We start from the raw sequence: 16,455 nt of genomic DNA, 5'->3' as shown, positions 1-16,455 counted from the left end.
TTTTGCCACGCTGGTAAAATCGCTCTCGCCTATAGAGCCAAAGGTCTGGGCCTGACGGAGACAACTCTCTCAGAGGATCTAGCCTCCCTGTGCACTTACTTTAAAAAGTGGCGACTTAAAGCAACCTAGTGAAAGCAAAACTGAGGTCTGCACATTTCATCTGAACAACAAACAGGCAAACAGGGAGCTCAACGTGCAATTTAATGGAAACACTCTTCGGCACAACAAGCACCCTAAATACCGTTACCGTCGCCCGTACTCGTTCTTATAGGAACCACCTTGAGAATACCGCTGCTAAAATGAAAACGCGCAATATACCATCCAAAAGCTCTATGGTACAACATGGGAAGCTTCAGCGGACACCCTGCGCACTTCGTCCATCGCACTGGTTTTCTCAACACCCGAGTATTGTGCTCCAGTATGGCTAGACAGCTCCCACACAAATTTTATCAACGTCCAGTTGAATCATACAATGCGATTAATAACTGGAGCAATCCGATCAACACCCACCTATTGCCTGGCTTACCGTACTGAGCAACACCAACCTCCTGCAATTTGTAGAACCCAGGCCCTGCTCAGAGAGCACCGTAAGATATAGAATAACCTAGAACTACCTGTACAGGAATATATACCTACTCTACGACAAAATAGAGTTCGCTCCAGAAACCCACCGCTCTGGCAAGCTGAACAACTAGCTGTTAATAACGTGGATATCAGAAACTTATGGGCCCAACACTACCGAGTTGTTGTAAACCCCAAGGAACGAGAATGGTTTGAAAGTTATAACTTCGACACTGCAGGCACAGAGCTGCATAGGAAACTATGGGTCAAACTAAACAGAACCCGCACAGGTCATGGACGGTGCGCAGACTCACTCTTCAGATGCGGTGCTGTGGAGTCTCCGAGGTGTGACTGCGGAACTCCAAACTAGACAATCAGACACATTAGTGAGGATTGCCCCCTACGGTCTTTTCAAGGGAGCTGGAACGATCTCATGATGGCTGATGTTTCAGCACTAACTTAGATTAGAGACTTAGATATTGTCACGTGGATGGCCGAGTATTTAAACTCTTTCCTCAGCTTACAACTTTTATTCCACTCGGTACAACTTTAACTACGGAACAGGAACAAACTAACTTCTAAATTAATGTCAACTTCACAAACGATAACAATAACACACGGAAAACACGGATTTCCGACTCGCGGGTTTAACTTCTTCTGCACTCAGGCGCGGCTGTCACTTCACTCTCCCCCGTCTGGTACTAGTCGTCGCTTATATACTTTTCTCCAGGTATTCCAGATAGTTCTAGAAGTCTCCAGTCCAGGTGCGAAATTGCCCGCTTGTCAGTGTCATATTTGACAGTAAATGGGGCCCAAATGGGGCTCCCATTTACTGAAATACCATGAATTTCGATCCCCATTCCAAACGTGAGTACCCCAGGCCATTTCCGTTACAATATTATTATTTAAGTTAATTTTATATGTGGCTTGTCTTGGTATACTTGAGCTCTGTGTATATTTGTGTATTGTCTGTTGTATACTTCTACTTTTGTGTTTATATGCCATACGAATAACTAAAACATATCGAATTATTTCATTTCAAAATATGAAGTGTCGTTGTGCTTCGTAAATACTACAAAAAAGGACTTTGGTAATAGCTCTTGAGCCGTCAAGAGCTATTACCAAAGTCAAACAAATAAAACATAATCAATTAACGAAAACCCTTGACCTCGAGTATGAAAACAAAGCTTTGTCTTTTGATCTTTTCCCCACTCGTTGCATAATTCGAAAAGATAAGAACCGGGTCTTGCTTAATATATATAAAAAAATCGTTGCATTTAAATGTATCACACAAAGCAACATGTCCAAGCTTTATTTCATTGTCTCCTTAGGGGTATTTTTTCTAATTTCCTATGGTTCATCATCTTTGATGCTTCCCTTGGATGATACTTACTACGTCTCAGAATACAAAGTGAGTATATTTTATTACTTTATTTAATATATTCTTGGAATAAAACTCAATTAACATCTCACAACGCAACAATAAAAATTACTTTAAATGGCTATAATTATAATTATAGACCACTTTTCTTCATGCTTTGGCCGGATGTAAAATGATTGATATGGATTTGCTTAGGATTGAAACGGAAGCCGAGAGTCTCAAGCTATACGATTTAATGAATGAAACTAGTTTAGCAGTTTCTGGAAGTAAGTTAGATTTAAAGCTGAATTGTATCAGAAAGTCCCCATTGTTTTCTCTTAGGAGCATACTGGATGGGCGGAGCCTACTTAAGCGATGATTCCTGGGCATGGATTGAGACAGGAGACGTACTCAATTATACGTTATGGGGAAGAAATGAACCTAATATGACGGGCAGTGGTACCCATTGTCTTCAACTAGGGAAAAATAATAACGGCAAAAGCCCAAGATATTGGCAATCCAGATTATGCACCACTTCCCGTTATTACATTTGCGAAGTAAATTCATAAGGAAATACATTATTCAATTAAATGAAAAACATTAAATACTTATTGCCAAATTAACATTTTGTTTTATTTGCTTGGATCCAAATATAGGTGTTTTCCTCTATTTTGCCATATTAATAATAGCCAATACAAAAGCCTGCTTTTTCACGTATTTAATATTAAACATATATGATTTTAAAATGTATTCGTGTCATTTAAGTGAAGTATCCGAACGCCTGAGGATTTATTTAACTGAAACTAAAACTATTTTCAAACGGAAACTGTTAGCGACCTACAGCTAGATTAAGCAGGATATACTGGTTGAGTTGGAGCTGCTATGCCTTTTGCATCTTTGCCTATGTTAAGAATAGAAGAAGAGTAGAATACATGAGCTAGTTAGTTGATGCAACAATTTGTAATAAACTGCTCAATAACATATCGCAAAAGTTTTTTATTCATGTTAAATAAAGTTACAATCAGCAAAATATACTAAAACGACAAATAGATATATCAACATATTCCCTCGTTATTGATAATACGTTAAGGTAAGTATAGCAATATATTTTAAATAAATATGTACATAAGTTCACATATTAACTAATTAAGGTTCATATTGCACATTTTCCGGACTACTTAGTACGTCTACAATGGCAAAACTCAGAATAGCTTCTGCATTTCAATTGAATAACAAATCTTTCGGCTATTTGAGGATTAATTAACGAAAAAGTCCACGATTTTCTATTGATACAATTCAGTTTGTACGAAAGAAAATGATGATTGTTGATTTGTAACAGTCAAAATCTTACCTTCTAGCATTTGCAAATTAAAACATCGAGAATTATAGAAAAAGCATGTTTAATAGCATGGAAAAAGTTTCGTTTCTTTTGAGAGGAACTCAAGTTGAGATTGGCTAGTGTTCATAACAATTGAACGCAATTCTTCAGGTATCCTGTAAATAACTTTTCCTGCTATACCCTGCATACACGCAGTTTGCGTGCAATAATTTCGTGGCATTTTCGATAAGATGAACCTCAGAAAAAACCGTTCTGAGAAAACATAGCACAACATCAATGTAATTTGTACTGTACTTATATAAAGGTATGGAAGTCATTTATGTACCACAACAGATGAAAGAGATGATGAAATAAAGTACTCAGGGAAACCGAAAAAATACTATACAATTTTTTAGGAGCAACGATATTGAAATTTTTATCACATTAGAGACACTCCTTTATGGATGAACACCAGCAATTTTCCAACCATGTATTGCATCGCAATAGTTTGGCTCTTTAACCTACATCTTTGATTACCAGATTTCCATACCTGAATATCTTTGGGTACAAAAGTGCTTTTTGGTACTAATTCAATGTATCATTATCTGTACACACTTTCCACCAGTTATTTCATTTTATTCCTACGTCCTCTTCTTAGTTTTCGTTTTTTTCATCTCTGAAGGCTCGGTGGTGGTGGAAGGAAAAGCAGCTTCTTCATAAGCGGCAGCAAGATCGTCTTGATTGCTCCGGCCATTGTCCACATCTGCATCTTCTGCGTCTGCAGGCTGTTGGTAGAAGTCGCGCGGCATCGCCCCTCGCCGCACAAAATACTTGGCCATTTGTTCATAGTCAATGTTTTGATAATTGTAGCCTCCATCCTCAGGAGTATCATCAGCGTTGTAATAATCCTGACGCACTGTATCGCGAGTCACGTAATAATTATCGGCATTTTTCAGCTTGGAGTAGCTTCGAAGCGGCTCTGCATAAGGTTCGTTTGATTGATCAGAAGCATACGAATTCTGGTAGCCGTAGTACGGTTTTTCGGTTTCTTGAACTTCAACTTTGGCAATGTTATCAGGGACTTGGATGTTGATGGTTTTTACTTCTTTTGGAGTTGTAGAGTCCTCTTCTGGAGTCCTAACATTTCCTGGAAAAAAATTGCTTCAATAAATTGGCTGTTACAATTTGCCATAGTGAAAGGCGCGAACTGCAAAAAAAGGTAGGATGAAACATTCACTAACAAATAAAATTTCAATATGTTCTTTTTAAGAAATATGTCAACTACTCTTCAGTAGAGGACTGATGTAAAGAATCAGTTAAATAAAGAGAAAAGTGTAAACTTTATAGCTTTATAGGAAACTTGAAGAAGAAATGTATTTTGAAATGTACTAGCAAAATAGTATCAAATTTTGACTCTTTTTTACGGCTTCATATTAAGACAAAATATTAATTTATTTACCAATCTTAATTTTACCATCAATTCAACAGCTTGATTTTTTTTGTGTTTGGATCTACTGTTTCCTTTTCTTTAAGTGGGTTGGTAACAATCGAGTGATCAATCAAATATTGAAATTTATTGACTTTTACGCACAATTCGGACAAAAACCAACAGCATTTCATCTTCTAAAACTGTGTTTTTAACCGACAAACGCAAAATGTTTGCATTGTTCTATCCTGGTCCTGTTCTCTAATGATTTTCAACTGTTTTTGAGTTAATAACCAATATTGATTGAACTTTGGCTACCCCGATTTTACATTTAATTTGAAATTGCAAAAACGGGGTGGCCGAAGTTCAATCGATATTGGATATTAACTCAAAAACAGGTGAAAATCATTATAGAACATTTATATCGAGCAGGCTTAGAATTGTGCGAATAGTTCGAATATGCAATAAAAAGTACGGCATTCCATTTACAAAAAGGTAAGTTTGGTCTACCAAACTACAACCCTGTACAAATAGATTTTCATTTTTTTCGAGATATAAAAAACATAAGAGTTTAATTCGAGATTCGAGATTTAATCGACGTCTTGAAACGTTTCATCCAAATTGAGATGGCATATTTAAAAAATGTTGGTAGTTTGATAGTTTACATTCTCCATGCGATCGAAGTTGAAATGTACTGATCTTATCATCACTGATCTCTTCACAAACAACTTTTCCGAGTTGTTTTTCTTGGAAAAATGCGGGTTTCGACTACTTTCTGCAAATTGAGATATTTCTCACAAGAAAACAGATTCAGGTTGTTTGAGTTTACGCTGTTAGATACAAAAGTTTCATAATGCCGATGCTGCACGTGCCAAAAATGTATACTTTATAACACATTATTTTTTTTGTTCCCTTATGGGAAAACAGAGAATTTTAATAAATGAAAAGCGATCGAAAGCCGAAATTTTCCAAGAAACGCCACTAAGAAAAGTTATTAAGTGAGGGATTATCTATAACCAAAGTAAATTTTTAACCTCGAAAGTGGTGGGCTTATAAGCTAAAAAATCACGAAAGTTCCTTAGAAATGACTACAACTTTGAACAATTTGTAAAATGCGGGTTATATTTTTTTAAATTCAATTTTTTTTTGTCGACTTAGGTAGGGATATATCAATGGCTCTACCAAAAAGCGTTAAAGTTTTCTTAAATATTTCAAACCGTTCGATTTAAAGAAATTTTGTTTCACTTTGCTTCATGATTAAGTCAGTAAGTTTGGTCTGCAGACTAAATTACAATTAAAATTTTTCACAAAAAAATTACAAATTGGAATTCGGCCACTAGTGGTCTAGGTTCATTCAATATATTCAACTTTTTAAACTCGAAGCATTCAGGACTAATCTCAACATGTATTTTCCTTCATCATACCGGTTGCAGTCCGGAACACCACCCTTGTGTGCTTATCTGTAGGGTAATTCTCTTCAGTAAGCAGCTTTGGACTGGTGGCCACATATTGCTGCGGTTGCTCTGCTTCATAATCAGCATACTGCTGATCATTCGCAGGTAAATAATGCTGACTTTGTGGTGCTGCCGCTTGCACCAGCTGATTGCTGTAATCCGCTTGTTGCGTGGGCTGGTAGTACTGAGAAGTCGGAGTGGAGTAGCTGCTTTGCGTGGTGGGTTGAACGTAGTAGAATTGCGGTTCAGGCTTTTTAGGAACGTGCTTCACCTGCGTCGTTGGGCTTTCATATCTACAAAAATTGCAAGTTTTAAATTAGTACTTAACATAGCAACTCACCCGCTTACTTGAACTGATATTTGATTGGAGCTTCCTGAAGTTGCACTCCATTGTAATCGGAATACTGCTGAGGTTGTTCGTATGATTGCTGATAGGACTGTTGTTTGTAGCCAGGTTGATAATACTGGGAAGCGCTGTTGCTTTGGTAAGTTGCTGGCACTTGATAGCCAGTGTGGGTAAAGTAATTTGGAGTCTCGTATCTGTTATATTGGGCTTTTTGAGCTGTAGCTGTGTAAGGTTGACTGGTGGAGTAAACATTCCGCGATGGACTCACATATCCGGTGTTAGTTGAATACTGACTCACTGAAGCGGGTGGTTGGATCGCATTGATGTAGTGATTGAGAAGTGACTGAATGTTAATCGAGTTGATTTTTTTGGAAAATGGATGATTCTCCGGCAGGTTTGCTTGTATGGTGGAGTCTTTCAGCTGATCTGGATAGATCCTAAGGACTATTACCGGTAAGGGACTTTGGGTGTTTTGCAGCTCAGATATTTGGGATAGGCTTGAAGTGAGGCCTCCCACTTGTCCTTTGGCACTGAGGCTGGAATATAGAGTAGTTCCAGGCGCGAGCACGCTGGGAATAGTGTGAATTTGCTCAGTGACTGTTGGCAAAGTATATTGAACTGATTTTTGCACACTGAATGGGGTAGTGGGTGAGCTCTTGAAGCTATCTCCTTTGTAGCCTGGGATGTCGTGCTGCGAGTACTTGTACACTTCATATCTGGGCTTCTCGTAACTATCTAAACGAAAAAAAAAATCATTGTTATCCTTGAAAAGTATGTGATGTGTTAAGCGATAGTTAAATGGCAACATCCATATGGTCGAGCAGTGAAAGCTAACTCCTTATAAATGAAGGAAAGACAGGTGTAATGCCACTGGGCGATTTCCGCGCTTGAAAATTCCTAGATTCGCAATATTTTCACGCGCCTGTTCAATTATAAATAAATTTGGCATTAATTGATTAATTGAATTTTTTAATTTACTAAGTGATTTAAACTTACTGTATCCATATCCCAAGGCGCTTTCTATAGTACGTTTCGAATTTTTCACACTGGTCGAATTTTCATTGGGGTCTACGATTTCAATGGCTATAATAGCTGGCTGCAAAGTGGTTTCCTCAGGCGATTCTGTGGTAGTTTTAACAGCTTTCCTCTTGTTTTTGCGCGATTGAATTTGGGCGGGTGACCAAACAAGCAGAAATAACTGCAAAGTAATTAGGCAAATTGTTATTTGGCATGTAAATGCGTTTTGTTTAAGTGTATTAGCTAATATGCATTGTTGAAATCGGCAATTACTCGCAGGGGGAAGCAACGTTAAAGGTAATCGTTAAATTGCATATTTTACACGCATTTTAAAAGAATTAAGTGGGATAACCAGATATTTTAATTGATCATCATCTTGATCTCAATTAGCTTTGAAAAGCGTGCATCTCAATCAGTTTAGTTGAGGTGTTTGGGTTTGGGCGCGTCTGCGGTTACGATAAAGCTTTATAAGTCCTAATTTGTTAGTCAGCGATTAATTTAACTATTAATTCATAGGCGAATAATCTAATAAAGTTACCAAGTAGCAAATCGTTAAGTACCAAAACACCACAAAATAATATATTAATAATGTTGCCTTGTTTACGATTTTCGTCAACGGTAGATTGTGCTTTTTGATGGAATTTGGGGCGCAACAAAATAAACTTTTGAAAATGTAATTTTCTACTGAAAATAGGTTTTTCGTTAACATCACTCCAAGCTCCATTAAATAAGCAAATGCTACGAATGCGATTCACAGTAAGAATTCTTGAAACATTAATATGAATAAATAAGTCTGAGGTTTAATTATGAAAAAAATGAATGATCAAAAAACACTTTTCAGAGTATAATATAATTATTCGGTTCGTTTATTTTTGTAATTTAACTTAGGTGATTTTGATATTTTCTGGTTTAAATAATTTGCTGATGTAATATTGAAGCCGTCTGGTCCAATACAGGTAAACGAGAGCCCAATTAAATATATGAAAACTCGAAATTTACATTACAGGTAAAATGGCGCACATTTATTTTATTTTTAATAAAACTTTTAATTACCCTTCATTTCTGCTTATCGCGTCGCAATTCGAACACTTTTTCATTTTGCTTATAAATAAATATTTGCTTTTAAACGATTTTGCACATTCTATTTTTTTCTTATCGTGTCGTAATCTTTGACTTTTTGTTCTTTAATTTAGCTTCAATCTTTTTTTTAGTTTAGAGCGGCAGATGGCCTTTTCTAGAACTTTTTGCTGAATTTTTGAATTAAAAAGTTTTTATTAACATATTTTACTTTCTACTAAAAGCAAAGTAATAAAACAAAGTTAAGAAGAAACATTGGTCTATACATTGATAATTTGCACACTTACTAAGTATGACTGTTTTTTTTTAAATGCGCTCTTGTGTTACCCGATGTTAAAATGATATCAAGAAATAAATTTAGGGTTTAATTACGGAAAAAATGCATACGAAAAATATATTTTCCAGAATAAAACTTAATTATTTGAGTTGCTTGTTTTTCTAATTTCATTTTGGTGATTCTGACCGTTTTGTTTTCAATAATTTGTTGATCTAATAATGAATCTGTCTAGTTTTAGTTTACATAAGCGAGAACGCAATTAGAGGGAAATAAATGAAGTGTCGCACATTTAATTAACTTTTGGGTCATTTTATTATTAACAAACTTTAAACTATACGCAATTTCTTATTATCGTTTACTTGTATTGTCGCTTTCTGTCCTTTAATTTAGTATTAAACTCTTTTTATATTTAGCATGGCATATCGACTTTTCTATATTTTTTCCCAAACAATTGATTGATAACGTTTTGATTAAAACTGAATATTCACAATACTGCTGTTATGTATATTGTATGACAATTGAAATCTACAGTAAAACAACAAAGATAAACAAAAATATTTGCCAGAAATGTACACAAATAATTTAAGGAAAAATCAAATGCAAATATAACTGTATAAACTCGAATTGTTTTAGAACAGAATAAGCGAAGAGGAAAGTTATAAATTTTGTTAAACATATAAATAAGTATATGCCTGCTTCTCCTGAGAAGTTTTATTGATTTATGTTCTTAGAATCTAGTTATCATATTTATTGCGTAATGGAAAAACAGAAATTAAAACTAAGCAAAAGCTGAGCGAAACAACTAATAATAATTCTAATTGTTGGTCAAACAAGTGTTTGTTCATGTTTTTTTGTTGCTATATATGATGTAAATAATGTTGGACAAAGTGCGATGTTTTCTTTAATAAACGGAATAACTTGCAAATTCTTATATACTACCAAATCTGCTTAATTTTTGTTGTATACATCTTCTCTTATGCAACCCCTTTTCATACACATATTTCATACAGAATACACTATTGTTAATATAGGTTGAATCATCTATTGTTTGGCTAATTATTTCTGGTTTTGGCCAACAATATTGGTTCATATCATTAGTTGCTTTTATAATAGAGTGTATTTTGTGCTAGACGAAGCGATATCTTCAAATCGAATTTTCTGATGAACAGATTGACTCGATTGATTGTAGTTATTGCGAAAAATTCTTGTAATTACTGTGCAGCACTAAGAAAGATATTGAAGCCCGAAGTTGATTTTCGTTAACTTTACAGTGGGAAAAGTTCAGCCATCTTTCTTCGCACTATAAAAAGGTTTTATTGCTTCAACATTGTCACTTTTCCTTTTATTCGCCTGTTATTTTAAACGAAGCTTTTGTTTCCTGAATATCTTTCAAATATTCTATCTAATAAAAATAATAATAATGTGCTAAGATCATGCGGATGTGCGTCCTGTGGTAATTAATGTAAGAACTGCGCCTTCTTTAGTGCTCAAATGATTGAATTTCTCCTAAAAATTACCAATTAATTAAAAGTTCACCTGTCATAGCCGTTTCAGTAATATTGTACTAAATTTAGCGATCAAATTCGCTTTCTACTTTTATGATTTGATCCGATCTTGCAACTTGAGAATCAACATAAGGCACGTCAATTATGACAAACAAAAAACTTATTTTCAAACAAAAATCGAATCCTTGAGCGTCTCGGATTCAATCTGGCGCTCGTATTGTTTATAAACAGTATCATCATCAAAAGAAAGTTAGGATTCCGGTTTTCATAATAGCGGCAATTCGCTTTTTCAGGCACACGTAACCAGAGTCGTAGATTTTCGTGTCTTCAAATTTATTCCACTTTCACTGTTATCGAACGGGTTATTTGCTTTTGTATTTCTGATTTTCAGTAAATAACGTTTGAATAGAACCTGGGAATTTGGAAAAAACTGAGGATGAGGGTGAGGATATTTTGTAATTGAATACTATTGAAGTGAAATTTTACAAGTCATGCATTTTTGTTATTGAACATCCACTCAACTCCTGCACTTGAAAATTGTGAAAGAGATACCGAAACATTTCCAGCTTTTGTCATTATTAAGTCAAGTGCCGTCTTCAAGTGTCTCGAAAGAGAGAGCACTAAGAAAGAGAATCCTAAACACAGAATCTTGTCTGATTTAGTCAATTGGTTCTCTACAGATTACAGTTACTTAAAATACTGTAAAAGATGAAGACAATGTCAGCAACAGGTTGTTACTTAAAACATTCTCATGTCGATTTCCTGTAATAGACATTTTTGCATTTTACAATTCTCTTCTGGGTTTTTTTTCCATCTGATCGAACCGATGACACAGCACAACACGAAGGATGTCTGGGTGAAAGTAACAATTCGAGTAAGAATTCAATGCCCAAAGTAGGCTGAAAATTATGAGAAGATGTAATTCTTTAATAGTCACTGTTATTGACATAATATTGTTATTATTTACTACACTTAGGTAATTGAATCGGTTATATAATTGAAACGGGCACATGTGAATAATGGTGGCGGCTTCTGTTAAATTGGAATATTAATATCGGCTATGTGAAAATTCTGGAGTTGTACAACACGGGTGTTCATTCATTAGATTCATACACAAAATTCGCTTGGCAAATTGGGTAAAATAATTATTCGCTTCATTGAGAACGTTCACACTTAGAATTGGGAAGTGTTTTGGTACTTGATGGAATTGTGTTAATATTTTCATTTGACTTTATAATTTTTTTGTCAACGGATTTGGTAATTCATTATTGCATTGCTAGAGGGTAAATTAAAGTAGGAATAAATTATAGAGCAAATATCATGTTTGTTGTACCTACTCGTACGACTATCTGGACAGTGTGAAATAATCTTTGAGTAAACGAATTTACATCATTTATCAATTTTTTTGAGCTCCAAGTAGGCAATGTAAGTCGATGAAAATACACTGAGAACATAATAAAGATAGTGAGTTCGAAAAAAGGACATGGATGCGGTCAAAGAATGTTTGATGATCAAAGCAAGAAAACTACAGTCAAATTTCGGTGCAACGCTGTGACAAAATTGTTCACCAAAGCAGTTTTACGAAAAATAAAATAAACATAAAAAGTAACAAAAGGTAGGAATTAATTTCGAACAGAAACATTTTCAAGATATGAACGATCATCAGATTTTTGAAATCCACGAAATCGTCGTAAAAATATTTTTTTGCCTAATTTACTTAAAGATTTGAGCAAGGAAGAAACAAACAAAACAAGAGCTAGAAACAGACAAAATTAAATCTAATTTTAAAAAAATCAGCTTTGCGTGTAGGCAGGAAGTTAATTCATACATTTTGAACACCTACAAAATAAGCATTAAACATGCTTGAATATAAGGTTATATTTTAGAAGAATTTTGAACACACCGAATATAATAAATAATCTTGTTTTTCTCAGTTTTGAAAGGAAATAAATGCGTCAAAAATAATTTTTTAATCTACTGAAAATATTTCAAAACTTCCAAATAACGCAAATACATTTTTGGATTCGTACAATATAAGACAAACGAAACCTTCACTTAAGGATTCATTACACACAAGTTCACAAGCAGCAAAGTTTTGCTAATTTTAGTTATACCTGATATATTTTTTAAAACAAAAACAGTTTATTATTATCAATAAAATTTCACGAAGTTAACAAGGGCAACTAAATTGAGAAACTATATTTAATAGTTTTTAAACAGAAAGTCAATATTAATTGAAGAATACATGATATTTGTATAAGCAATTATTTGATAGTGGTAATGAAATTGTGTACGGAAATATTTGTCAACAACGCTGCATGCACAATTGGAAAACTAATAAAAACTTTATTATGTATATTGGTAAAACACATACATTTTAGAGCAATTGTAATGCATAAAATTAAAAGATTCGATACACTCATTTTTCCATTAAATTGTCTTTGATATACCTACTGCAGTTTAAAAAGTGCTATAATTCTTCAACTAGCTTTACTTAATAAGGCAAGGTGTTGGTGCTCAGGTTTAATTTACTTCTGTATTCAAACGTCTTCGCCTCTAATTCATTTACAATTACCCCTAATTATCGTTGATCATTTATAGTAATGTCGATCGACTTGCAATAGCGGTGGTTATGTGTTAATGCAATCATCGAGATATATTTCTTAATAACATATTTGTCTTAACAAAGTAGCTACTTATGAAACCCAAATGTGGTTCGCACATTATTTCTTGCTAACCTACTTCAAAAAGTAGTAAGATTTGAATATCGCAACCTTCGCTACACGTAAAACGTGTATAAATGTAATCCATAGAATGACATTATGTCTGGCTGGCAGGGAAGATTTTGAAGTTGATCCACATTTAAATAAAAAAGCAAAAGTTCAAAGAACTTTTTAGAGCGAAAAACACTGTCGCTAGACAAAACTGTTTGTTTTTGCTTACAAAAAGTTATAAAGACCTATTGATATGAAGGTGAAGAAGGTCGAGATCAAAATCGAGCGAAAGTAAAGCATAAAGAACCTTCTGCAGGCTGAATAAAGTATCTCAGATAAGTACAGGATTATAAACTATACTATTTTTTACTTATTGTACTTTTATAACTTATAAACTTATTGTCGTTAAAAATGTTTTTCCTTTTTAATCACCTTTTCGTATCTTCTCAATAGTTAATATAAAAACAGCATGACTGCAAAACTGTCAGCAATAATTAATAATTTGATACATATTCATACATTAATAAATGCAGAATAATTCAAATAAAGCCTTGCCGTAATTGAATTACTTATTTATCCCCAAACAGATGAGATGGATTGATTGATTAATCAGCTGTAAGCGATTTACTTACCAAGATTATACATAAGTTCTTCATTTCACTTGTTTCACTAGATATCTTCTTAAAGAGACTGTCTCTTCCGCGGGAATAACTAGAATTTTATTCGAGTCCGGAGAATTCTTGAAGATTATGGTACCCTCTCTTTGTTAAGCGCGTTTGAACGGCAAGCTATCGAACCGTAACGTTCAAATTATTCGATTTTGATCCGATTTTTTTAAACTTTAATAAAATTTAACATTTTTGCAGAAATCGAACATTTGCAAACACTTATAAAGTATTATTACAATTGTCTAATAAATTCTCATGTACATTGATTTAAGTAAATAATTAAATACTTGGATTGATATTGGGCAATTTTGCATCTAATTTGAAGCAAAGCAGATTATCGAAGTTATAAAGAGCAGAAACTAGGTATCCAAAGGAAAGTGATAACAAATATCACATAGAGAGACAAGTAACCCGAGCAAATGTCGTGAACTAATTTCATTATTCTTCTTCTTCTTGTAAATCGTATAGATGAATATCTAATTTTGCATGGCTGAAATTTTCCCATTAGGTCAATTAAAACTAAGCACTAAGGAACTTAACTGGCTGACAACTAAAAACAATTAGAAACCCATTGAAATATTAACATTATCAGAAGATAATAAGTAATTATTTAAAAAGTTAAAATTGGTGGGATACTCACTTGCCTTTCAATATTTTTGTTGCAGTTCATATAAATTTGATTACCTACTCTTATTGAAATAAGTTTTCATGAACAATTGTTATTCGACTTAAATTTGCATTACAACTTAAATTTTAAAAATATATTCAAAATCGCAATTGAAAAATTCGATTTTTTTATCTAAAAAAGTATTTTCAAATGTGTCGAAAATTTAATTGTATGGCAAAATAGAGACTTCTAGTGCACGTTAATCAAATTCATATTTTTACGTGTTTTATATAAATATTGCTTTAATCGCAAAAGGAATATTTGAGAATTAAAATCGATGCATTTATATGTGTCATAGTGTCAAGTAGCGCAAATTTTACTACAATGTTATTAGTTTGACTTTTTCATACTTTTTAACCCTCCGTTAATTAAAAGAAATTAAAAATAATTTATTGAGTCATTTGGACTTACAGTGAACGAAAAATTTAATTCACAGTTAACACTCAAAAGTATATTATAATTTTTAATTCAAACAGCGCCGATTTCAAACTTTGCTAAATATCACAAAGATAAATGAAAAAAACTAAGAAACTTGGTATTCCAATCAACAATAAACAGAAGCCTCGTTCGAGCATCCTTAACACCTATTCGCTCCCAGGGTATAATACAGATGCTTATTAATAAATAGCAAAGAAATTTTAAAGCGCTCTTTGATGAATATTTATATCATTTCACCCAATTTTATAATGATTTAATAACCTTCACTAAACGTTTTTAGAAACCGCTCTTGAATTATTTATCTGCACTTTGCACTTGATTTTCTTCTTGCTTTATTTTGCAAGGTAGATTAATGTTTTTTCATTTGCTGAAAATAAAACACTAAAACTGCATAGAATATAGTTTAATTTTGACTTGAAGTACCTACTGTACAGTTAATATATAAAATTACTTGTTAATAAAAATACAAAACGTACACGGTGGCCTCAATTTAATCCCGACCATTTCACGATAAAAACGACTTCAATACCACTTTTTGAACATATAGAATCATCATCGTATATAAAATTAACTCGTTTTTGCTGGAGCTAAACTCTCAAACAAGATGGGCCACTCTGTATACAACAACCAGTTAAAATTTACTGGATAATTCACTGTTAGCTGTGAAAGTTATTGTGGGCGCTGATCTCGGATACTCCTGTAAAAAGTTATGTATCGTCGGTCGTGTTCTTCGATGGGTTGCCATTGACTGTGATCGCTTGTAATTTTGCATGGCTTCCTGCAAGGAAAAAGCCGTATATCTTCGTAACGAGGACGTAATTTTCCAACTGTGGACTAGAGTAACTTACGTCACTGCAATAGGCTTTCTTCGCTCGTTGGTGCAGTCTTGAAACCGAAAACGGGGAAAATCGATGGTAAAACATGTACTCGCGATTGAAAATTGATCTTCCAGGCCCTTGCAGCAAATCAGGGGTTTCACACAGTCCTAGAATGAATAACAAATCTATGATTTTCTCGTTTCCATTCTACAGTAAAACTTTTTAGTTTATTTGTGCTAACGGGTAAAGAGAGGTTTTATAAACTGTGAACTTTTGCAATTTTTTATGTTTTTTTTTAGGATTAAACGTAGTTTTATTTAATACATTTTAATACATTTTGCCTAATATGTTTTCAAAAGTTGGGAAAATTAAATTTAATATAATAAATATAAATTCATGGTGTTGCGGATATTTAGGCTTCAGCTAGTTGGGCAGAACTTTTGCTCTTTTGTGATTCCCTTTCTTAGGCTTTCTTTTAAATTTAGATGTGCGATTCATTTGTATGTTTAGTGAATGCCTCCAGTGCATTTGTACCTCTGGCTAGGTTGGGTGAGGGGGGAAGATGAGGAAAGGGTGGTGAGGGGGATATCGGGGTGAAAGGGTGCGTAAAAAGGAAGAGAATGGGTGGTTGTGTGGGGATTTTTGGGGAGCTATTCCCAGTTAAAGGAGGCCATGATGGATTTTTGGCCCTGGCTGTTTCCAAGTGGGGGGGTTTTAATAGCTATTTATGTACCAAGGGCGTTACGGACCTTATAATGCCCTGAGGGCCGAACTAGCCCGAGGGCCTTTGGCCCGAGGGATAGGTTTCG

General features: G+C 34.1%; 3 protein-coding genes across 4 annotated transcripts in view; 1 reads left to right on the top strand and 2 right to left on the bottom strand.

Moving 5' to 3' along the window:
* Window positions 1–1,826: 1,826 nt before the first annotated feature.
* On the top strand, window positions 1,827–2,544 carry LOC109538201 (perlucin). The gene is made up of 3 exons (XM_019905340.2): window positions 1,827–1,972; window positions 2,082–2,208; window positions 2,264–2,544. Exons 1-3 carry the CDS (start codon window positions 1,862–1,864, stop codon window positions 2,488–2,490), a joined length of 465 nt encoding a protein of 154 aa, XP_019760899.1. The 5' UTR covers window positions 1,827–1,861; the 3' UTR covers window positions 2,491–2,544.
* A 358-nt stretch (window positions 2,545–2,902) lies between these two features.
* LOC109538199 lies at window positions 2,903–13,986 on the bottom strand. Its single transcript, XM_019905339.2, has 5 exons — window positions 13,688–13,986; window positions 7,462–7,663; window positions 6,468–7,200; window positions 6,090–6,412; window positions 2,903–4,386 (listed from the first exon to the last, which is right to left on the bottom strand). The coding sequence occupies exons 1-5, from the start codon at window positions 13,709–13,711 to the stop codon at window positions 3,881–3,883; spliced, it is 1,788 nt and encodes a 595-aa protein (XP_019760898.2). The 5' UTR covers window positions 13,712–13,986; the 3' UTR covers window positions 2,903–3,880.
* Window positions 13,987–15,216: 1,230 nt separating this feature from the next.
* Window positions 15,217–16,455, bottom strand: part of LOC109538198 (guanylate cyclase 32E) — a 61,216-nt gene continuing 59,977 nt past the window's right edge. For both annotated transcript variants that reach the window (XM_048663693.1, XM_019905338.2), the window contains 2 exons: window positions 15,677–15,813; window positions 15,217–15,606 (listed from right to left, as the gene is read on the bottom strand). In XM_048663693.1, the coding sequence (XP_048519650.1) occupies window positions 15,460–15,606; window positions 15,677–15,813 (284 nt within the window). In that variant the 3' untranslated portion in view covers window positions 15,217–15,459. The remainder of the gene's footprint in view (window positions 15,607–15,676; window positions 15,814–16,455) is intronic.

The sequence above is a fragment of the Dendroctonus ponderosae genome, unplaced genomic scaffold (assembly GCF_020466585.1).
Source record: "Dendroctonus ponderosae isolate FM_Combo_2020 unplaced genomic scaffold, Dpon_F_20191213v2 Dpon_F_20191213_2, whole genome shotgun sequence".
Lineage (NCBI taxonomy): Eukaryota > Metazoa > Arthropoda > Insecta > Coleoptera > Curculionidae > Dendroctonus > Dendroctonus ponderosae.
This window is presented reverse-complemented; position numbering and strand designations above follow the sequence as displayed.